Consider the following 25,794-nt stretch of genomic DNA (forward strand, 5'->3'; position numbering starts at 1 on the left):
ACTAAGCATTCAAATCAATGTTAAGTGTATTTTTCAAAAGACAAATAAGTGCAGACATGTAATGAATATAGAAGTAGTTTCTTCTTGAGTGGGTAGATACAGATTAAAGTAAAAATGAAAAAGCAAGATGTTTGGCATTACTGAAAAAGACATTTAATCTATGTTATGTGGTGTACATAGCATAGTCCATCATTGACTCAGGTTTTTCATACCAAGGCCAGTGTGTCCCCTACTGGCTGTGTTTGAAGGAAGCTTTCAAATTTTATCATATAACTTAACAAAATTATCAAACAAGTAACATGTTCACAAATTTTTAATGTCATTCAAATTTTACCATAGGTTTAATTGCAGTAAAACAATTATCTCCTTTTCTCACTAATATGTAATTTAGACATATGAGCTCACTTAATGAAATTATTATATTTACAGTATCATAATTCAGTCAATTACGAAGAGAGTTAGCGTAGATGAAATGCAGTTTGGATTTGTGCTAGGTAGGAGCAAAACTGATGCTCTATATTCCTGATTAGGCAACCATAAGAGAAATAGCCAAAAATAAACCCTTGTACCTGGATTTTGTTGATATGCAAAAAGCCCTTGACAGAGTCTCCTGCTCACTTATCTGGTAGTCAGTGTGGAAGCTAGGGATAGATGAGTAGTTGGTGAGAGCTGTACAAGCCCTGTACAGAGATGCTGTTAGTAAGGCAAGGGTTGGCAATGAGTATGGCAATGAATTCAGAGTACAAGTAGGGGTCCACCAAAGATCAGTCCTCAACCCTCTCTTGTTCATCATATATCTCCAGGCAATAATAGAGGAATTTAAAGATGAGCTGCCTTTGAGAGCTCTTCTATGCTGATGACCTTGTTCTTATAGCTGAATCACTCCCAGAACTAAAGAAGAAATTTCAGGCATGTAAGCAAGGTCTAGAGTTAATCTAGCAAAAACCAAAGTCTTAGTTTGTAAGAGATCAAACAAATTACAAATCCCTTCAGGTAGATGGCCCTGCTCAATCTGTAGGAAATGTGTAGGTAGAAACTCCATGAGATGTACCTGGGGCAAGCTATGGACAATTAACACCAAAAATGTACAGAAAATAGACTCCATCAAATGTTAGTGGAAAAAACTAGAAGTAGTTGAAATCTTCCTGTTATCTAGGATATCAAATCAGTAGTAGAGGTGGGTGCTCTGAGAGTGCTGCTGCTAGAATAAGACTATGCTGGACAAAGTTAAGGGAGCTCCTACCTCTGTTGCTAAGAAAGAGCCCCTTCCTCAAAATGAAAGACAGACTATATGATGCCTGTGTGCGAACAGCTATGCTACATGGCAGTGAAACATAAGCTATGATTGCCAAAGGTATGCAAAGGCTTGAAAGAAGTAAAGCTAGTACGTTTCAATAGATGTCCAATGTCAGTGTGCATGTATGACAGTGTAAGCATCATGAGAGAGAAACTGGGCATAAAAAGCATCAGATGTGGTGTAGAAGAGAGACAACTGTGTAGAAGAGAGACAAATGTGATGCATATGGACAAGGACAGCTGAGAGAAGAAGTGCTTATCTCTAATGGTGGCGGGAACCTGTGGAAGAGGTAGACTCAAGAAGGCATGAGTTGAGGTAGTGAAGCATGATCTTTGAACTTTGGGCTTCATGGAAGCAGTGACAAGTGACCAAGACCTTTGGTCACTTGTCATTGTTGCACTTGAGGAAACAAGTGAAATTGCAGTTGTGGCAGATGGCAGTGTTGTGTAATTGGCACTTGTGCTGGTGGCATGTAAAAGGCACCCTTCGAACATTGGCTATATGCTGTGCTTGAGAAGGCCCATCAAGCCAAGTGAAATTGTAGTCATGCTTGATGCGTGTCATGTAACTGGCCCCCATGCTTTTGACACATAAAGAGCATTTTTAAACTTTGAGCCTCGCAGATGCAGTGGCTAGTGATTGAGACATTTAGCAATATACCATGCTTGAGAAGACCTGTGAAATCACAGTCATGGCTGATGCTGGTGTTTTGTAACTGGTAACTGTGTTGGTGGCACGTAAAAAGTACCCACTACACTCTTTAAGTGGTTGACATTAGGAAGAGCATCCAGACATAGAAACCATGCCAAATCAGATTAGAAGCTAGTGCAACTCCCCAGCTTACAAGTTTTCAGTCAAACCATTCAGCCCATACCAGCATGGAAAACAGATGTTAAAAGGTGATGATGATGATCATCATCATATACTTTTACCCTCTATTTTGTAGATCCTCATTGTCACCATCATTTTATATTTAACGCATCCTACCTAGATTAGAACTGATAGAATATCCTCTCTGTTACACAACTTGCAATTGATAGAACACCACTAGGCCATTTCTTCTCATGGTTTGGAGTTATACACTGATTAATAAAATACATACAATTAATCTAACTTTCCAGTTCTTTTCACTAATTTACTTATATGATATTTAGTTTCCAATGCCCATTAGCATATTCCTTTCATCTCTGTGCCCTATAATGTCTCTATACTTAAACTATGTAAATAAGTGGCTTTCATTTATTTATCTTTGATTTGTAATCAGATTCATCATTATCATCATTTAAAGTCTGCTTTCCATGCTGGCATGGGTTTGACGGTTTCACTGAAAACTGGTAAGCTGGCTCCGATCTGATTTAGCACCAGGTTCCGATTTAGCAAGGTTTCTATGGCTGGATACACTTCCTAACACTAACAACTCCAAGAGAGTAGTGAATATTTTTTATGTGCCACCGGCAAAGTTGCCAATGATCTGACACTGGCAATTGGCCACAACTATGGTCTCACTTGGCTCGACAGGTCTATACAAGCATGGTGTATCACCAAAGGTCTTGGTCACCTGTCACTACCTCCATGAAGCCAAACATCAAATGGTGCATTTTACATTCCACCGGCATGGGTGCCAGTAAGACAATACTGGCATCAGCCATGACTATGATTTCGCTTGGTTTGACAGGGCTTCACAAGCACAGCATATTGCCCAATGATTGAAGGGTGCTTTTAATGGGCCAACTATGCGACAGTGGCATTAAGCACAACTATGGTCTCTCTTGGCTTGATGAGTCATCTCAAGCACAGCATATCATCAAAGGTCCTGGTCACTTGTCATTGCTTCTGTGAGGCCCAACATTCAAAGATCATGCTTCACCACCTCATCTCATTTCTTCCTTGGTCTACCACTTCTACAGGTTCTCTCCACTGTTAGAGCATGACACTTCTTCTCACAACTGTCTTCATCCATATGCATCACATGATCATACCAGTGCAGTCGTATCTCTTGCACACTATATCTGATGCTTCATATATCTAACCTTTCTGTCAGGATGCTTACACTCTGTCGTGCATGCACATTGACATTACACAACCAGCGGATCATATTAGCTTCAATTCTTTCAATCCTATGCATGTACTCAGCAATTACAGCCCATGTTTCACTGCCATGTAGCATGGCTGTTCACACACAGGCATCATACAGTCTACCTTTCACTCTGAGTGAGAGTGAAAGGAGCTCTCTGAACTTTGCCCAGGCTATTCTTATTCTAGCAGCTACACTTTCATAGTATACACTCCCACTACTGTTTTGGTCACTTAGGTAAAGCTATCAACTACTTCTAGTTTTCCCCCCTGGCATGTGATGGTATCTATTTTCTGTACATTTTTGATGTTAATTGTACCTGTACACCTTCCACACACAAAAACTATATTCCCTGGTAACCTTCTTTTGATATTGCTGCACCTCTACTTTGTCCATAGTTTACACTGGGTACATCTTATGGAGTTTCTACATACGCCTTTCCTACAGATCAAGCAGGGCCATCTACCTGATGGCAGATGTGATTTGTTTGTTTTCCTACTTACTAAGATTTTGATTTTTGCTAAGTTAACTAGCCTTACTTCCACACCTGAAATTTCTTCTCTAGTTCTGGTAGTAATATGGCTGCCCAGAAGATGATCAGGGTGGAAAAGAAGGGTGTGGAAGCTTAAGGATCCTCTGAATGGACAAAGATATAGAGACGTGCTATTTGAAAAAGAGGAGGATATAACATCACATAATCTGGAGGACAACTGGAGGTTCCTACAGAACCTGTTGAGGGCTACTGACCAGATCTGTGGCTGGTGTAAAGAACCCTTTTGACCTAAGGTGACGTGGTAGTGGAACAATGTAATTGACAAGGCGATTAGGGAAAGAAACAGGCCTGGAAGGACTGGAAGTGTGATGGTAGCAGGGAACTATATCATAGCCAGAAGGGAAGTTATGAGACAAGTTTACTTAGCCAGAGGAGAAGCAGAAAAGAAGAGATTTGCCAATGTTCTGCATCGTGAGGACCCGAGACTTGAAGTGTATCAAATTAAAAGACAGTATGTGTGAGAAAATGTTGATATCATAGGAGAGAAATGTTTCCACATGTATGATGGCTAACTTGCATTTAATTATGCTGCAAATGGACTTGGAGATGCCACTATGAAAGGTTGCTAAATGAAGAGAATGAATGAGAGAAAGAGAGCCACCAAATGTTGACCCAACAGAGGGACAAGCCATCCAAAGTGACAGGGAAAGCCTCTGGCCCATTAGGAATCACCACTGAGATGCTTAAAATATTTGGCAGTGTAGGCTGTCTACTCACCTGTACGGTTCGCAAGGTGGTACACCATAGTCAACTGCTATAAAGGTAAAGGTGACACTTTAGATAGAAATAATTACAGAAGTATCAAATTGTTAGATCAGGTGATGAAAGTCACGGAGAGAGTCATAGCCCAACTAATTAAGGAGAGAGTTAGATTATATGAGATGCAGTTTGTGTTTGTGTCAGGGAGAAGCACTACTGATACCATATTTCTGGTAAGACAGCTGCAGGAGAAATACCTGTACTTGGCTACTGTTGACATGGAGAAAGCCTTTGATAGGGTCCCTGATCCCTTATCTGGTGGTCAATGCAGAAACTAGGGATAGATGAGTAGTTGGTGAGAGCTGTACAAGCCATGTACAGGGATGTTATTAGTAAAGTGAGAGTTGGCAACAAATATAGTGAAGAATTCAGGGTAGAAGTAGGGGTTCACCAAAGATTAGTCCTCAGCCCCTTCTTGTTCATCATAGTCCTCCAGGTGATAGCAGAGGAATTCAAGACAGGCTGCCTTTTCGATTCTCAACGAGCATACACCTTATTAACATTACAAATTTTCAAATTTTAATTCATATTATGGACATTGATTTCTAGTACAATTATAAAGGGGCAGCCCAGATGTCCCCTCACTTCTTATAGTATCATGCTCCCTATAGCTTCAGATATACATTATCTTTTACAACTGCTTTAATACCATTATGAATACCCTCACTCCCCCTCTTGCCACTTTAGAACTATGGCCAGTGTAGGTGGTTTGCTAAAAGATGACAGTATCTGACATCTGCTATTCTTTATCCCTTTATCTCTCTTTATATATATATATATGTATGTATGTATGTGTATGTGTGTGTCCTAACTTCTTTTTACAAGTATGCATGCTCTATACAGACTAATATATGTCTACTTTACTACATCTACTTGTCTGTCTTTTCTCCACTCTGTAGAATAATATTTCTACTCAACTCTTATTCATTCTCTACTCAAAATTGGAACTGGTAACTTCAACAATTATTTGCCATGGATTATTATCGAACATTCTCATTTGAAACCACTATTGGACCTGACCTATAACTGTATTATTTATTCATTCATGGAACTACATAACACATATCTATCTTATGCTGCTCCTCAGGGACGTGCTGCCTGGGTAGGCAAGGTAGGTAGTACCTACCCTGAATAAAATAAATAGATAGTAACATTTTCCTTTTATGGCAAAAATATGCACCTAATTCAATAAAATTATGAAGGTTATTCTGATTACTATGCATAAAATACAAAATATTTAATTTTTTTTGTAGATTAGGTAGGAATAATTCACCCTTGCCTTTCAATCTCAGTATATAAGACCACTGTAGTACACATGCTGCATACATTCCTACAACAATGTTTACTTTACGTGCTATAAAGGCAGAAGTAACTCTGCTTACATTTCAGTTGTGTGCCTGTGTTTTGCTTATTTTTTGTGTGTTTTACTACATAAACATCACTAACTGCCTACCCTGAGTAATTACTGACAGCACGTGCCTGCTGATCCTCATTTTTGACGAACAGGAATATACTACCATCCTTAACTGGGGATATTTCCTTATTTTTACACCTTTCTTATTTCTTCCTTTCTGATAATGGAATACTCAACATATGGAATCCTTGCTCAATATCATGATCCACATGCTTGGCTATTCTAGAAACAGCTGTAAGAGATCCTCTACATTTTTATATTCTCTATCTAAATTAAATGTCTTTTTCAAGTGATTTCAAGCACTTTCCTTTTTCATTCTCTCTTTTATTCATCATCATCGCCATTTAACGTCTGATTTTCCATGCTGGCATGGGTTGGATGGTTTGACAGAGATGGCTGGGCAGAAGACTGTACCAAGTTTCAGTGTCTGCATTGGCAGGGTTTTTATGGTTGGATGCCCTTCCTAACACCAACCACTTTACAAAAAGTGTACTATATATATTTATATATATATATATATATATACTGTATATATATATATATATATATATATAAATATATATATATATATATATATATATATATATATATATATATATATATATATATATATATATATATATATATATATATATGTGGAGGCGCAATGGCCTAGTGGTTAGGGCACCGGACTCGCGGTCGCAGGATCGAGGTTTCGATTCCCAGACCGGGCGTTGTGTGTGTTTATTGAGCGAAAACACCTAAAAGCTCCACGAGGCTCCGGCAGGGAGTGGTGATCCCTGCTGTACTCTTTCACCACTCTTTCTCTCACTCTTTCTTCTGTTGGCCTGCTCGTTTAGCCTGCGAGGTGGCGTCATTCGAAGGCTAAAACAATGCGAACGCATTGTGACTAGCGATGTGTAACAACATCTGATGGTCTGGTCAGTCATGTGATCACGTGATATATATATATATATATATATATATATATATATATATATATATATATACTGTGTGTATGTGTATATATATATATATATATATATATACATACTGTATATATATATATATATATATATATATATATATATATATATATATATATATATATGTGGAGGCGCAATGGCCTAGTGGTTAGGGCACTATATATATATATATATATATATATAAAGGGTAAAGACCCCCTTCGGTCATGAATGACCATGGGATTGCACCTAGAAAGTTACCTCCTAGACACAAGTCTGGGCAAGGTTGTTTATGGAAGACCAGCAGTCACCCATGCATACCAGCCTCCCCTCTCCGCGCCACCAGTGTTATCCAAGGGAAAGACAAAGGTCGATATAGCTTGGCACCAGTCACGTCACAACTCATTTCTACAGCTGAGTGAACTGGAGCAACGTGAAATAAAGTGTCTTGCTCAAGAACACAACATGCAGCCCGGTCCGGGATTCGAGCTCACAACCTCCCGATCGTAAGCTAAAAGAAGTTTTAATTAAAATTTATTACAAGTTTTATTCACTTGTTACTTCTTTACACCCTATTTCACCAAACTATTGTCACACCCCACTATTGGAGCATGTGCCTCACTTTCAGAAATACTAGTACTGATAATAATGAGTACAAATAATAGAAGAACATCTTTGTATAGTGATGGGTGTTGTTATTCAATCCTAGGCCAGAACTGTTTTACCAGGTCTGTAATCAAAGAATTTCCAACTGTGAAAGCAGACGTAGTTTAGAAAACAAAACTAAAAGTAATCTAATTTAATTAAAATATAAGAAATAAAGTTTCTCATAAAAGAGATGAAACGGAATTAAAACACTTAAAGAAAGCAAAGCCAAAAAACCCATTCAACACTTGCAAAGAGAGTAAAACAATTCTACTTACTTCGACAGTTGCCTTTATCAATAACTAAATCATCAAGACCCAAGGTTGAATAGCTATTTTCAGCAATACCAGTGAATACGATTCTTCCACGTGTACTTGGTAAATCCATACAACCATATTGCCACTCAGTTCCATGGTCTCCAGAATCTTGCCAGAAATATGGTGTTTTAGAAAACAATGGTTTAAGTGCATCTTCCACAAATCTTACTTGTAGTTCTTGAGCTTTAGTCCCAGGCATATTATAGAGAAATTCAAGTTTCATCTTTTCATTTGGAATATCAATCATAGGTGACTTTATAGAGTGTCTTATCTCTGAGTTGTAACCAGAAGAAAATAGCAGGTAGTTTTCTGTAAAACAATCAAAGAGGCTTTGAGTATGTCCTTTAATATTTAATGCAAATGCAAGTTATTTGCTAAGATACAAATAAATTATATATTGAGTAATATATAAATGGAAATCACTTTGCAGAGCAAGTTCCTGTGGATGGCAATCTCTATCATCATCGAACTGAGTAGGGAGTTAATTTGAGCCCTGGATGATGAATGATTGTCATTACTAATTTTTGGCTTGTTTCATATTCATGTAGTTGCTGATGCTTGTAGTAAAGTCATAGTTCTTGTTAGTGGCTGTGACGAATCATGAGACATGTCTGTTAAATGTTGAGCAATGGTGAAAAGTATCTGTCTTCAAGTTGCAGTACCAGTGCCATATGTTGTGGATATCATGGAGACCCATAAGACTGAAGCATATATCCTGGATCAAGAAGGTAGTTCTTTTAGGCTACTGAACACTATACACATGCAGAAATTAATATTCTTTGGATATATTTACCACGCTTCATAATACTTTTGGCAAGTATTAGCATCGGAGCCTGTGGCAGTATTGCACTGATGTGAAACAATGGATGGGTAATCAACTTATACACCACCTGATAACAATTATCCAAACTGTTTATATGGGTGAGCACTTGTTAAAGAAATCATCAGGGGTCATTTGTTGACCTGATGGTGCAAAAAGAATGGTGTTGTTTCTTGATAATGTAGATATAATATAAATAAAAGAGAAATATAATCAAATAATACCAATTACATATTATTTATTTAAGCCAATTATCTATCTATCTATCTATCTATCTATCTATCTATCTATCTATCTATCTATCTATCTATCTATCTATATATATATATATATATATATATATATATATATATATATATATATATATATATATATATATATATATATATATATATTTATTTATTTGACTTTTGTTTGGATAAATTAGGGAGGATACTGAGTTTGGATTTAATTCTCATTTCAGACTGCAGTGTAATATCTTCTTTCCAGAAAAACAACATACTATCCAGTGCAAGAATATAGCATGATGATTGCAATGGTGTTTAAACATACTATAGTGCAGAGATCCAGCAACATAAACACTTTTAATTATGAATTTTTTATCATTTCATTAAAGATGACTTTGTATAGGCCTCAAAAAAGAAAAAAATACTTTAGCTAAAGAATTCTTTATACTTATTTTAGTAGTTTAAAACTAAGATATATTCTATTTTATGAAAAATGTAAAAATAACAATGTATGAAGACATAATAATATATGAATGTATCATATAATTTTGGTAGGGAAACAGAAGTGGACAAAGGGGTCAGTGCAGTCAGAGAAGTAATATACATTCATCTGTTCTCTCATTACTGAGTTGTTGAGAGAAGAAATGATATGAGTGGACATTAGTAGAGTTTATAAATAACATGCTAGTTTTGAAGAGCAGAGACTTTTGTAGTAGTGGCAGATGAGGTAGAGTGAAAAAACTGCATATTTCGACTGAATGTCATTGATTGAATAGTTGTGTGTAGTAGCAATAGAGGCATTTAACATTGTGGGTCCTATTTGAGCTTTGTAGAAATGATTAGTACTGAGTAATTTTTTTGTTTCCAAAGAGAATGCCTAGCCTTTGGGATACAGTTTGTGATGTGTTAGTGCTAGGGATGATCGTCTGTAATTTGTAGGAAGCTGAATAGTTAAAAAAACATGTTCTTACATCAGAAGGAGTAAGTAAGGAAGAAGACTTTTCTCAATAAGTGGATTGTCCACAACAATCTTCTGTTGAAGAAGATAAGATTCTTATGTTCCCTAAGGAGAATATTTCCAATGTCAGTTCATGGGGGCAGTACAGGTTTGACATGAAATGTCTAGGTTGTATGAAGATGATGTTTGTGTATGGAAGTTTGGAGGTGTCATTTGTTGGAGGTGGCAGTAAGTAGGCTGTTAATGTACAAGAGGGAAAGTATCAGTGACACAACTGAGCTGTATACACTAGAATTGATGGAGTGTAGCTAAGCAAGAGTTTTGTCTGTACAAACGACAATAGTACAGGCTGATAATCCAAGACTTTATCCAGATTTCCATACCAGAGACATTCAGATTTCTTGTTGATGTCAAGTGTAATGACATTATTTTCATTAAATTTTCCAAGAGTGAGATGGTTACTGGTAAATGACATCAAAGAGAGAGTTAACTATAGAATTATGGAAACTGTACTGGTGTTGGAGAAGCTAAATTATAAGCAACTGTGTTCAAATTCTTGAGATGTTGGCAGTTAGAGTAATAAGTCAATACTCCACAAGATCAGAGAGATAGTATTTCTTGGACACAAGATTCACTGTAGTATGTTTCCAAAGATCAAAAGAAAGTGAAAGACTGAAAACTTTTAGGGAAATTAGGGGATGTATTTAGGGTGTATTGTTTGATTTTGATGAAAGAGACATTGGCAGGGCAATGATTTTATTGATTTAGAATGATAGGACATATATTTACATGTGGATTCTTGTGTTCATGAAAACGGGACAAGAAGAATAGAGAGAGGAAGTTTTACAGGCATTTTGCTAAGTTTTCAAATTACTGAACTTGAAAAAAGCTGGTTGGAATGAGACTAAAGATTAGTAAATTAACATCAGAAGGTGAAGATAGGTGTTCATCATGACAGATTAAAATGGGGATATAAATTAAAATTACATTTCAGATAGGGTTAATAAAATCGGGAGGATTAAATAAATACAAAATAGGTTTCCTCTCTCTATGAGGTTTAATTATTATAGGAATCTAGGGAGCTGCTAGTCTTTTCTAATCTTGATAGTCAAAGCCAGCTCTCAGGTTGAACACGAAGGGTTGTGACTCACAAATAAAGCTCAACTCCAGCAGTAGTATAGTATTGAATTTGATGACTCTAGATAATTCACAGTATGAGAACATCTACATTGTTGGCTTGTGATATCTGTTCCATGGCCAAGAAAGTGCTGCTCACAATGGTAACAAATGGGGAGAAATGAAAGTACAAATTCTGTCCATGAGAGCATGAAAAATTCTATTACATTAAAAATATGTAGTAGTTGTACAAATTATTCACTGCAGTTTATAGGGAGATAGCTATTACAAATGTTGAAGAAAATTCTGTTGCAGTCTTATGGCCAGAAAATTTTTTTCAAATTTTTTAAAGAAGATGTACTGTTATTCTTCAGTTTTATTTACCATGGTGATCAAGTCTATAGCAGTTGATCTCATCATATTTAAAGAAAATTATTAAGGACTTTAGCTAACTGATGCAGATGGATTATTTTAATATCACACTGAAGTGTATGTGTTGTAATATATTTGATATAAAACCTCTAGTGATCTTCATTTCCAGTATCAAACTATTGTTTTCTAAAATTACAGTTTCTCCATATATCTTGTTTAATGCTGAAGTTATGGAGTTATTGCTCATAGAGAATGGTGACTTCTTGACAATTGAGCATTCACTTATTTAATCAGCTGAATGTATAAGTGTGTAACCAGTTGACTAATATGTCTATCCTAAATACAATTTTCAGGCAGAACCAGAGAGAGATGATGTGACAAGGTGACATCTTTTAATAACAGATACAAACCTGTGATAAGGAGAGAGAAAGAGAAAGAGAGGAGGGAGAGAGAGAGAGAGAGAGAGAGAGAAAGAGAGAGAGAAGCTGACCTCAGTACTGAACTAGAATGTAATTGATTGCAAATGAGTGACTAAGTTGATCTTCTTAGAATTTGAACTTTGGTTGCACGTAGAATAAATACTGCATTTGTAGAGAAGCTCTCATGTGATTATGCTTGTCAGGTATGTGTACCAATTCATTATAATGTTTATTTTCAGCAGATACTCATCACACATTTAACAAATATGCCCCACTCACTCAACTGATGGGTTTTGACTAAGACATACATGTGTGCTGTGCTGAGGAATTCCAACCATGTTTTGTGATTTGCTAGTTCAGCAGCTCCTTTATAGGGTCCAGTGACTAAGGTCATCATCAGAAGAAACCACATCTGGATTTGGCCCCTACTCCTCTACTGTTTTCAAGATGGCAGGGCCCCTCCTTTTGGAGGTGTCTTCAGCTCTGGTGTTGAGTGGGTTTTTTTTCTTTTTCCTTTGACCTTCTGTTCTTTGGTTTCTTCGATGCAGTGTCAACGAATGTCAGCTTAATACTTACAACTTATATACATACAATGTTGTACTGCTAGGTGAGACTAAAGGTTACTTGCAGTTAAAATGCCCTATCATTTTTGATATTATTTGAAATGTCAATATTTGAAATCATTTTACTTGAAATAATAATAAAGAGAACAAAAGTAATTACCGGAAGTAGAATAATTGTACTTTCCAGTAATGAGAAGTCTCCAACCACTGCTTACATATTCCTTATTTTGAATATTATAACCACAAGTGCCACTCGCAAAATCACAGCTAACATTCCAGTGACCTGTTAATGAAAAATGATTGATTAAAGAAATTTAATTATTTCCAAGTAAGAGTTCAAACAAATCAACAACTCATATTCTAATGCACATTTTTTCACAGTTTTTTACCAAAAAAGTTCCTTTCTTAAACAAATATAGCCAAAGAATTGTAAAATCAGTTAATTCATCCAGTTTCCAGTGATATATTAGGTCATCCCATAAATAATGTGTTTTTTTTTATACTTCTTTTATTTTTCAAAATTAAGATTAACAAAGTGCTTTTTTAATCTAAAATATACTTCTTCATTTTCTGTAATGTTCTTCCATCTCTCTGATAAAATTACAAGGCCCCTCTTCCAAAATTCACTTGTCCATGAGGAAAAATACTCCGCCAGTACTGTTCTGACTTCGTCTACAAAATTCATATTTTTTTCCGTCCAAATGATTTTGAAGACTGTGGAATAAATGATAAGCAGATGGCGCAATGTCTGGTGGATATGGTGAGTAGGACATGGTTTCCCATTTGAATTGCTCCAGCCTTTGGAATGTCATCCTTGCTGTGTGTGGCTGAGCATCATGCTGACAGAAGAACATTTTTCATCTTGAAACCAAAGATAGTTGTTTTTTTCTTTTCTAGCACTGACTTAAGCCATTCAAGCTGCTTGAAGTAGATCTCCTTTCTAATTATTTGGTTTGGGTTTAGAAGTTCAAAGTAGACTAAACCTTTCATATCCCACCAAACAAATAACAACACCTTACGTGGGTGAAGACCATCTTTAGCCTGGGGTACCAGTGCTTCTCCTTTCCCTACCCACTGTCTTAAGTGCTTGACATTTTTATAGAGAACCCATTTCTCATCACCAGTAACTATTCGTTCCAAAAAAAGGTTCATTTGTGAAACGTGACAACAAAAAAGAACACATATTCACTCTCTGTGAGTGATTAGACTTGAAAGTTTGAGAGAAACCCATTGACCCAATTTGCTGACTTTTCCGATGGCACACAGGTGTCGATGAATGGTTGACTGATCAAATCCAAGCTTTTCTGTGAATTCCTCAACAGTTATGATGGGATTTTGTTCCACCGGGGTTTCCAAGATATCCTCATTGAGCTCCACGGATCTTCCAGGATGAGATTCATCTTCTAGGCTGTAATTTCTGAAACCACCATTGACACTGGCTTATGGTTATTGTCTGATCCCCATATACTGCATTAATATTCCTCACACTTTCCATTGCATTGTTGTTTTATTAAAGTCATAAAGCAAAATATGCCAAATATGCTCCTTTGCCACTTCCATTATAGCTTTAGAATAAAACTTTTAAAATCAAACCATGTCCTTCAAAACTTGCACTAAGAATAAACACAAGGTAAAATTACTACCGGCTTTTATAGCAAGCTGACGCAGGTAGTTTATCCCATTCCCCCCCAACATTTAGTTAATGCAATTGAAAAAAAACATTATTTATGGGATGACACAGTACTTTAACGAAACTGAGCACAATAGCCTGTTAAATGGACTTGTATTTCACTGCTGGTTGTTTTTATTTATGCTGTATAGAGTTGTATATAGTGCTGGGAAACACTTTGAGTTTATCTCTAAATGAAATAATACAAATCCTGAATTTCACAGCTGTTTGAGTCTATCAAACACTTTGTTCATTTCGTACTGGAGTTATCACTGCATATTTTCAGAGGACCACAAATACACCTTTAACCAAAGCAAAACTCTGAGTAAAATATTTTTGTCTTGTGTTATTCACACATGTTATTTCTCATATGCATATATCAAGACAAGAACTAATTACCAGTGAAGAGGTAATATAACTCTGATTCATGCAACAATAATCAGAGCAAATTACTGAATGTTTGGTATATTCAATTGTAATACATATTGACTAAATTTGTTTATTTAAGTAAATGATTTCTGTTCTTGCATTGACAACACTAAATTTCCCAGTTTCAAGCTTTGATACAGAACATGCAGATGTGTAGTGCATGCAACATTTCATATATGCATCTTACTCTATGGTGCTGTTGTTGTTTAGTCCCCAAGCCAGCCTGAATCAAGCAGATCTATGACCAAAAACATTCCAACTATGACCATCTCATATTATTTAGGAATACATAGCACCACATTATCCAGTATGACCATTTTTTCTCTAGACAGGAGAATGTGATTTGAAAGAGATTTGGTTGCTGTTTGTAGTTAGTCCAGTGACCACATAGTGGCTCTCTCATTGGCTTGTATAGAATACTGTATGGTGTACGTATGTCTGGCATCGATCCAGCAATCTCAGGAAAGATATCTTGAAACAAGCCATAATTTCCAAACACTTACAAACCAGTGTGTAGGATACAATATATGTCAGTAAAATAATCTATGAAATTTTATATTTGAAAACATAGAGAGAGGAAGTTGATGAGAACATTGTTCAAGCTTTCATTTCATTTCATTATTCTTCTTATACTGTTACTGAGTAAGGTGAATGTTGACATCAAAAATATAAATCTAATTGGAATGGAGTAAACTTGTGTACATGTACACACACACACACACATTTTACACACACACTCCTTCCCTCTCTTTCACACACAGGCAGCAGATATGCATGTAAGCATACATGCTCACCTAAACATAATTACTAAAGCTAATTGCTGATATGTTATAATATGTTATGGTATATTTTGCCCTTACTTGAACAGCTATTTTCTGATAAGGTGACATCATCAAGGGCAATATCACTGTCAAAACCATTTCCTTGGATAGCTTCAAATATGATTTCATGATTCCTTTAACATAAATAAATAAAAAGAAAAATATATCACATATTGTTTTTTACTTATAAAGATTTTAAAGTCAAATTTGGCTAATGATAAATTGATCATGTTTACAAACATGCTGGTTTCTTAGAGTTAACAAAATGAAAAACAAGACTGAAATTTAGCCTTCAGTGATTCTTCCAAAAAGAATCCACAGGATATTTCAAGCCTCTGACCCAGCCACTCTCTGTGGTTCATGTTCATACCATGTCTTGCCTCTTTTTACCCCCAACTTTTCACACAGTTTCCAGTGTAGCACTTTTACTACCTCATTGTGTCATCTCAACTTGTATTAGTTTGGGGCAAGTCAGAGGCATTCGTTCACAATATGGGCAATGGTTTTGTGAAATCCATTACAAATTCAGCCCAATGGAGGTACTTGTTCATTTCTAAGGACAGCCATCTAAATTGTGATGACAGGTAAGGGGTGTATTATTGTATCATCGTTATAAATGAGATCAGAGGTGAACAGTTAAATCATTATTTCATGGGAGATTAGAAGTGTGTTATATTTTTTATTGTATACAAGGTGAGAGGTATGAAGTTGCATCATTATTATGTGGCTTCTGTTGGTCTGTCAAAGCAAATAAGCTGTGCAAACTTTGGCATCAACATTGCCAGAAAAATCAATCATGAACCAGTAAAAGTTATTGAAAGCAAAATCTTCTTACCCATATCCCTCATTCACGGGAAGACATTGATGTTTCCATCCAGTGCCTTGATTGCCTGATATAGATCCAATAGATTTTTTGCTAGAATTATTAGTTCGAACAGAGATATTTAGGCTTCCCATGTTTCTTCCAGACATGTGAAGGTAGAAACTGACACTGCCGAGATTTCCACTGAAGGGTTTTGTTCTCAAAGTTGTTTTTTGTCCAGGGAAACCAGTTGCAGAAGCAAGCATATATTTTCCTGAAAAAGCAAATATACAGCATTCAATAACATGTAAAAATAATATAATAAAAAGGTTTGCTTTTTGATAATATAATGTGGCAGAGATTAATACAGGCATCCTCTACATTACAGCTACCTCAGGTTACAGGATTTTGCACTTCCAAAAATTGTAATGTATGACCATTAATTTTAGGATATAATCTGTAATTTTGCTCTTTCATAAGCTTAGATTGCATATTTTTAAGCTATTTTCCATTTTAAACTGCACTTTCATCTCATTTCAATGGGTACTTGCATTTTAGTGAAGATCAAAGTATTTGCTAATGGGATTTGAAAAACTGTCATCACATTACACACATATTCACATATATTTATAATGTACATAATCATAAAGTGAGCATGTATGTATGTATGTATGTATGTATGTATGTATGTATGTATGTATGTATGTATGTATTATGTATGTATTTATTTATGTTTGCATGTATGTTTGTATGTATCTATGTATTTATATAATTTACGTATGTATGTATGTATGTATGTATGTATGTATGCATGTATGTATGTATACACACACACACACACATATATATATATGTGCGTGAATATATATATATATATGAATGTGTACGTTTGTATGCATGCATGTGTGTTTCTGTCATTAACGCCAACACAATCATCAACAGCAACAGTAATATGGTATGAAGAAGACAAGCATATAAATGTGTTGTATAATGTATTTTAAAAATTGAATGAAATGTCTTTGAGTTTAGGTCTATGAAGATTGACTTGAGAGTAAGCAGACACAACAAAAAAATTAGCTGGAACAATATGATCCCCACACCACCAACAATACCAGCTCGCGGTCACTTAACATCTAAACAAATACCACTTACATCATCACCACTATCAATCCATCAACATTTAAATCCAACTGGTCACAACAGATATCAGCATGTAGGCTAACATATGCGTGTGTGTGTGTGTGTGTGTTTAATTCTTAAGTCAGAAGTACAAATTGCATGTAAAATCTGGGGACGCTTCAGCTGATTGTAAATCATATAGTACTTTCACTCAGCCATTCACTTTTTTTTATCTCATTTTCATTCTTTACATCCATAGGAATAAGAAGACATCATCATCATCATCATCATCATCATCATCACGATGACGACGACGACGGGAATAAGACAATTTTCCCCTCTGACAAAACAGATCTTTACTGGGCCAATTTTTTACTATATGTTTATTGCGGAAAATTAATTGCTGCTGCTGTTGGATTTACCTGGAAAGAAACTATCAAGTAGAACTTGCACAGTAGTATAAGGAAAAACTGTAAATGGATTACATTTGATATTAAACTTGATGTTTTAAAAACACTTGATGCAGGAGAAAAACTAAGTTATATTACCTAAACACTAAATCTCTAAATGTCTAAAGTGAGAACAATATGTGACCACAGAGAGAAAATTACAAGTAGTCAAGAAGCTTACTAAGTCAGGTCGTTAAGTTGTCAAGAAGTCCAGACTTTATTTTTTCATAGATCTAATATAATGCTTACAATGGTATGATGTTTGGAATGAAGCTTGAGTATACGGATCAAGGATCAAAATTGGTGTAATCTGGTAATACTCTCACATATGCACACAAAACAACCCCCAAACTGCAAATCCCTTTTTGGTTAGTAAAGGCTGGTTTGAAAGGTTTAAGAAGCACATGAAACTGCATGCACCAATATAGAGGTTGCTACTAATTATTCCAAGCAGTTGACAAAAATGACTACTGAAGTGAGCTACACACCAGAGCAAGTATATAATTATGAAACTGCACTTCTTTGGATGTTCATATACTACTACAACCTATATTTCTCAAGAGGGAAAATCAACACCAGGATTTAAAGCTTCCAAAGAATCATCTGACATACCTTTTGGTAGGAAATGCAGCTGGTTGTATAAAATTAAAGCCTGTACTTGTATATCACTCCAAAAATCCAAGGGCTTTCAAGGGTTACAGAAAGTTTGATCTACACTACCGTCAGAAATTAATTAGCACCCTTGATTTGCTCTTCACTCAAGGTATGTGCTGTCACCTAGTGGCCATATCTCGAACTATTGCTTTGTTGCGAGTTCACTGTTGCGCAGAACGATGACGTAACTTTGTTTGCAGAGCAGTTTGAGAGTCTACAGCCTTATGATGTTGACATAGCAGTGCAACAACAACTTGGAGTGCGGATGCAGACAAATCTCCCTTTGTTTAATAGATATAGGTAGCGCCTCGCAAGGACCGAAATCACCATACTAAGTTTTCTCATCGCGTAAGACGTTTTGAACAGCTCATAGGTTAATTAATTTAACCTATTTAATGTAGAAATTTGAGAAGTGCTAATTAATTTCTGACGCAAGTGTACCTCTGATTTGGCATCCGAATAAGAAGGCATGACTATAAATATTGTCTTTCATTCTCCAAAGGAGAGTCTCTTTGTTACCAACAAAGTTAGTAGCTCTCTGAATTTTGCCCAGCTTATTCTTATTCTAGCAACTATGCTTTCAGAGCTTCTTCCTCCAATGCTAACTTGGTCACCAAGGTAATGAAAGCTATCTACTACTTCTAAGGATCCCCCGAGTATTTGAGGAAGTCTGTTATACCACACACATATACCACACACAAAGACAACTCTCTCAGTTAACCTCCCTATGATATTGCTGCACCTCTTTTGTGTCCAAAGCTTGCACATATAATATTATCAGCAAACTTCATATGACTTTAATTCCAATTGTTTCCTACATGTAAAGATGGTGAAAAATGACTGGGTTTCAGAAATATAAACTAATAATCTAATGTTAAATAACTTTAAAATTTAATTATTAATCAGTAACAGAAATGGGATATCAAGAGTTCTAGTATTTCCCCTCCTCCTCCTTCTCCTTCTCCTCTTTCTCCTACTATTACAAGGGGGTTCTAGAAAAGCTACAGTAGAGCTCTTCATACAAAATAATTATACAAAGGAGAAAAGTTTACTTTAGCATTTGTTTTGATTTTGCACAAAACAAAATAGTTTTGCTATTTGCCATCCTTTTTAATGAGTCATTCTTTCATTGTTTAGTCTCAGATCAAGTCTGATCTAATACATCTATGGTCAAAGGCATTTGTAGCCATGACCAATCCATCTTTTTTTTTTTCAGACAGAGTAGGTAAAACTATATTCAATATGTCTGTATTTATTAAACCTAATTCTTAAGTATTTAACATAATAACAGAAGTAACCTTCAGAGCAGAAGAACAGTATTAAGAGCAATGGACTTAAGTGGTAAAATAAAGATTCCAGGTTCAATCCTCAAAGATCATTGGAAAGAATACTAATTAAAATTTGGGGTCAAAAACTCCAAGAAAAGCAGAACAACAGCACAAAACACAGATTTTTTTTCTTACTCTATGATTGTTTTATCAAAGAAATTTTATTAAAAGAAATATCAAAGAAACTGAGATTAATTACCTTTATAACTTTCAGTCGTGTGATCACTTTTGGGTACTGATTGTGCTGACAGTCCTGAGGATGCTTGAGGAGAAACACGTATCCATTTATAATTTGTACCTTCAATAATCATTCCACAAATGTCATTGTCAAATGGGCAAAATGCTTTAGTTGCTGGAACATGAAATTGAAAATAATGTAGTTTCAATGAATTTTATGAACAAATACATGAAATTATCTAATTCATCTAGTAAATGGTTTTGTTAGTTAATTGAAGGAGGTGGTCAAAGAAATTAGCAACTATATTATACTGGTACTAAAATCCAGCATATACTGATAAGATAATAAATTGTTTGTTAATTTCATAGGAATTATTAGAAGATAAAAACAGTAACAATAATTAATATTATCTAAACACATAACTAGCAACTGATAAATACAAATTTTCCTTAGTTACATAATATATTATTATTTCCATCTTCAACTTGTATTAACATATCAATAAGGTGATAAATGTTATTGATAATAGAGATAGTGAAATTTTCATGCTTGTAGGTATTTGATTTTGGCCTTAATGCTAACAACCAGACATTTCCAAAAATAGTAATACACTGGTTTTTCAGTAGTATACATCTAACAAATCCTCTCAGTACTGTGCCATGGTTAAAAGAGATCAGTTTAATACACTATATAGTTCTTGGGTCCCTTCAGTGCAGCTCATTTTGTTACAAGCATTCACACTCCCTGCTTTCTTTCCACCAACATTACTGACATACTGATTTCAGGGTGAGAATTGGCCAAATCAATCTCATCAGACTGTGTAGGCCTGCGAAAACCACAACTGCCTCCCTTCAACCTGATTATGTTTTATAACAGAAAACAGTTATTGGAAATAGGTCTAACAACTTTAAGTATAAACATCATTGAGTATGTTGGCTTACTGTGTCTAATTCAATTACTCAAGTAATAAACGCTAAATGTAATAGGACAGTACCCTGCTTACTCCCAAGGGGAATCAACCACATAGTTTCCTGTGATTTGCAAAGAATATAAGGATTATTTGATAGATAACACACATTGATATCTTAGTGAAATAAATATTTGTACTCACAGTTATTCTGGCATTGAACATGAAGCTTGCTATATGAACAGCCATAAGAAGAAAAATAAAAATCAGTGCAAGCTGATAGTGAGTTTTCATCACCTCTGCATGCTAAATTTCTGAATGTGCCTGGTAAATATGCACTACTTGAATAATAAAAGGAAAATCTGAAAATAAAATACAAAAAGAGAATATTTCATTCAGTTTTCTCTACATGTCAGTGTAATATTATAATGCATTCCTTTGCTGTAGTTTCCACGATGATGCATTACCAAGCATTGGTATGTGTGAGTACACACACACGCACAAACACACACACATAACAAATAGCAAGTTCACGCTGTAATTACCGACAAAGGTGGTCCTACCCTGTATCAAAATAAATTTGTTTGAAATTTTAAGGTGTTTCCATTATTTTGTCCAACTCCTGTATCTATTATTTTATTCTAAGAGTGAAGAAATATTGTATTACTTACTGCTGACCGAAACTCCGACACAGCACTTGAGATTGAACTGTAAAGTCTCCTGATACGCATATAGCTGTCCATTGATCATTGGTATAGACTTTAACTAAACCATCATTTTCTATGGCGATATCTCCATTAACTTTAAAAGAAAAAAAGAATAACACACATGTATATATATTATATTATATTATATTATATTATATTATATAGGAGAATTTGTACCATTGATAAGCATGAACATTAATTGTTAAAACTAGTTTGGTATGTAAATAAAGCTATAACAAAATTTTAGAGCAACTACATGTTTTTATATTCAGCTGCATTTTCAAATCCTGAAACAAATTATATATATATATGTACACACACGCACACACACACATATATATAAGGAAAATAAGACAAGGTAAAAAATACTAAAATTACTTTAGCAGGTTAATATATAAGGTTCTCCGAAGCACATGTGAAGTTGCTTTTCACTGTGAAACCTTGACCCTGTTTGAAAGAGAACTCTGATCTCTCAATTAGATTGGAAGCACTCTATCGGTTACGATGACGAGGGTTCCGGTTGATCCGATCAACGGAACAGCCTGCTCGTGAAATTAACGTGTAAGTGGCTGAGCACTCCACAGACACGTGTACCCTTAACGTAGTTCTCGGGGATATTCAGCATGACACAAAGAGTGACAAGGCTGGCCCTTTGAAATACAGGTACAACAAGAACAGGAAGTAAGAGTGAGAGAAAGTTGTGGTGAAAGAGTACAGCAGGAATCACCACCATCCCTGCCAGAGTCTCGTGGAGCTTTAGGTGTTTTTGCTCAATAAACACTCACAACACCCGGTCTGGGAATCGAAACCGCGATCCTACGACCGCGAGTCCGCTGCCCTAACCACTGGGCCATTGCGCCTCCACTTCTCAATTAGATTGACGCATATACCACAGTTAGGTCTTCTACATTTTTTTATTGTCGGCTTCAGTGTTGTTGTTGAGCATATTCAGGTTTGTGTTAGGAGACTTTTCATAGATTTGGGCTGTCTTTTGCATTTTTTGATGGTGTTCATTTGGAGAATTAAATTCATTTTGTGGTCCGTTTTTAGTAGGGGAATATTTTGGAGGATGGTGTTGAAGGCTTCATTGTTAAGAGGATTGTGTGTGGAGATATATTGCAGGGCTTTTGGTTGTAAATCCTTCTTTAATTTGTGATGTCTGAGTTTGTGGATGTTAAGGTACATTGAAAGCATATGTCAATTGGTAATGGTGGATAGTTCCTGGTGATGAGTGTATCCTTTAGTTCGTGTAGTCATGTGTCCCTGGTGCTTGTATTAGAAACTTTAGTACAAATCCTTTTTGCTAGGTTGAAAGGGATATTCATTCTAGTGTGTCTGGGATGGCATGAGTTGAATGGTAGATATTGTTTGGGGTCTGTGGGCTTATAGTTTATACCTGTTTCTATTTTGTTGTTAAATTTCTTAATGAGGATGTCAAGGAAAGGAAGTTGTTGATGTCTATATTCCATTCTGAATTGAATGCTTATGTATATGTATATATATATATATATATGTCTACTGATAAAGTTTTTAATGATTTTATCCATTATTATATTTGAATTTACCTAGTTATTCTTTTCATTATTATATTTGAATATATATATATATATATATATATATATATATATATATATATATATATATATGTATATATATATATGTTATTATTATTATTATTATTATTATTATTATTATTATTATTATGTGTGTGTGTGTGTGTGCGTGCGTGTGTGTGTGTGTGTGTGTGTGTGTGTGTGTGTGTGTGTGCGTGTGTGCGTGTGTGTGTAAATATAAATTTGCAGTCCTGCAAATTATATTCATCTAGACGGTCGCACTGATGATCTACGGACATTTATGTAAGTAAAATTACGTAATATGTTAATAGCGAAACATGTATGCAAATAATCCATATTTTTATTGCTTTTTCTGTTGTCTTGCTCGATTAGGTTTTGGTTGTTTTGCTAAATTTTTCTTGAGAACATTTTTTTTGGTAAGATCATAGAGGATCTATTTTTAGCATAAAGGTTATATATATATATATATATATATATATATATATATATATATAGGCGCAGGAGTGGCTGTGTGGTAAGTAGCTTGCTAACCAACCGCATGGTTCCGGGTTCAGTCCCACTGCATGGCATCTTGGGCAAGTGTCTTCTGCTATAGCCCCGGGCCGACCAATGCCTTGTGAGTGGATTTGGTAGACGAAAATGAAAGAAGCCTGTCATATATATGTATATATATGTATATGTATGTGTGTGTGTTTGTGTGTCTGTGTTTGTCCCCCTAGCATTGCTTGACAACCGATGCTGGTGTGTTTACGTCCCCGTCACTTAGCGGTTCAGCAAAAGGAACCGATAGAATAAGTACTGGGCTTACAAAGAATAAGTCCCGGGGGTCGATGTGCTCGACTAAAAAGGCGGTGCTCCAGCAGGGTCACAGTCAAATGACTGAAAAAAATAAAAGAGTAAAAGAGTATATAAGATAAACCTCTGTACCTGGCTTTTGTTGAAATGGAGAAAGCCTTTGACAGGCTCCCCCCATCCCTTATCTGGTAGTCAATGAGGAAACTAGGGATAGATGGATGGTTAGTGAGAGCTGTGCAAGCCATGTACAGGGATACTGTCAGTAAGGGTTGGCAATGAGTACAGTGAAGAATTCCAAGTAGCGGTAGGGGTCCACCAAGGTTCAGTCCTCAGCCCTCTCCTATTTATCATAGTCCTCCAGAGGAATTCAAGACAGGATGGCCCTGGGAGCTCCTCTATGCTGACGACCTTGCTCTAATTGCTGAGTCACTTTCAGAATTAGAGTAGAAGTTTCAGGTGTAGAAACATGGATTAGAACTGAAGGGCCTTAGAGTCAACCTAGCTAAAACCAAACTCCTACTAAAAAGGAAGGTAGGCAAACCACAAATCTCTTCAGGTAGATGGCCCTGCTCAATCTGTAAAAAAAGGCGTAGGTAGAAACTCTATAAGATGTACCCAGTGTAAGCTATAGACACATAAGAGGTGCAGCAACATCAAAGGAAAGCAAACTGGGAAGCTAGTTTTTGTATGTGGCAGATGCTCAGGAGCAGTAAACAATGAAAATGTGCAGAGAAGATCTTCCATCACATTCCAGGGAGAAAAACTAGAAGTAGTTGATAGCTTCAATTACCTAGGTGACGAAGTCAGTAACGAGGGAGGGTGCACTGAAAGTGTAGCTGCTTGAATAAGAATAGCCTGGGCAAAGTGCAGAGAGCTCTTACCTCTGTTGGTGACAAAGGGCCTCTCGCTCAGAGTAAAAGGTAGACTGTATGACGCGTGTGTACGAACAGCCATGCTACATGGCAGTGAAACTTGGGCCGTGTCTGCTGAGGACATGTGTAAGCTCAAAAGGAATGAAGCCAGTATGCTCCGATGGATGTGTAATGTCAGTGTGCATACTCGACAGAGTGTAAGTACCTTGAGAGAAAAGTTGGATCTAAGAAGCATTAGATGTGGTGTGCAAGAGAGACGACTGCACTGGTATGGTGATGTGGTGAGAATGGATGAGAATAGCTGTGTGAAAAAATGCCACACCCTAGTGGTTGAGGGAACCTGTAGAAGAGGTAGACCCAAGAAGACCTAGGATGAAGTGGTGAGGCACGACCTTCGAGTATTAGGCCTCACCGAGGCAATGACTAGTGACCGAGACCTATGGAAATATGTTGTGCTTGAGAAGACCTGGCAAGCCAAGTGAGACCATAATCTCGTGGCCTCTGCCAGGGGTGTAACCAGCCCACTTATGTGCACCTTTCCTTCATTGGACACTAAACTGCTTGCGAAGACCTGTTGAGGCAAGTGAAATCGAATTCGATGACTGGCATCTGTGCTAGTCGAGCGCTAAGAGCACCATCCGAGCATGATCGTTGCCAGAGCAGCTAACTGGCTTCCGTGCCGGTGGCATGTAAAAGCACCCACTACACTCTCAGAGTGGTTGGTGTTAGGAAGGGCATCCAGCTGTAGGAACTCTGCCAGATCAGATTGGAGTCTGGTGCAGCCATCTGGTTCACTAGTCCTCAGTCAAATCGTCCAACCCATGCTAGCATGGAAAGCGGACGTTAAACGATGATGATGATGGTGATGATGATGATGATGATATATATATATATATATATATATATATATATATATATATATATACATATATATATACTAGCATTATGACCCGTCGTTGCCGAGTCATAGTGCTAGTGCATGTATAAATGTGTATATATACGTGTACATATT

General features: G+C 36.2%; 1 protein-coding gene across 1 annotated transcript in view; it reads right to left on the minus strand.

Annotated features, from left to right (window-relative positions):
- The window catches only part of LOC115209054 (MAM and LDL-receptor class A domain-containing protein 2-like), a 217,824-nt gene that overhangs the window by 181,662 nt on the left and 10,368 nt on the right, over positions 1-25,794 (minus strand). The window contains exons 2-8 of the mRNA XM_029777126.2: positions 21,506-21,635; positions 21,039-21,196; positions 19,949-20,101; positions 16,233-16,473; positions 15,437-15,531; positions 12,639-12,761; positions 7,965-8,312 (exon numbers count right to left, since the gene is read on the minus strand). Of these exons, the coding sequence (XP_029632986.1) occupies positions 7,965-8,312; positions 12,639-12,761; positions 15,437-15,531; positions 16,233-16,473; positions 19,949-20,101; positions 21,039-21,196; positions 21,506-21,635 (1,248 nt within the window). The remainder of the gene's footprint in view (positions 1-7,964; positions 8,313-12,638; positions 12,762-15,436; positions 15,532-16,232; positions 16,474-19,948; positions 20,102-21,038; positions 21,197-21,505; positions 21,636-25,794) is intronic.

Source organism: Octopus sinensis, linkage group LG3 (assembly GCF_006345805.1).
Source record: "Octopus sinensis linkage group LG3, ASM634580v1, whole genome shotgun sequence".
Classification (NCBI taxonomy): domain Eukaryota; kingdom Metazoa; phylum Mollusca; class Cephalopoda; order Octopoda; family Octopodidae; genus Octopus; species Octopus sinensis.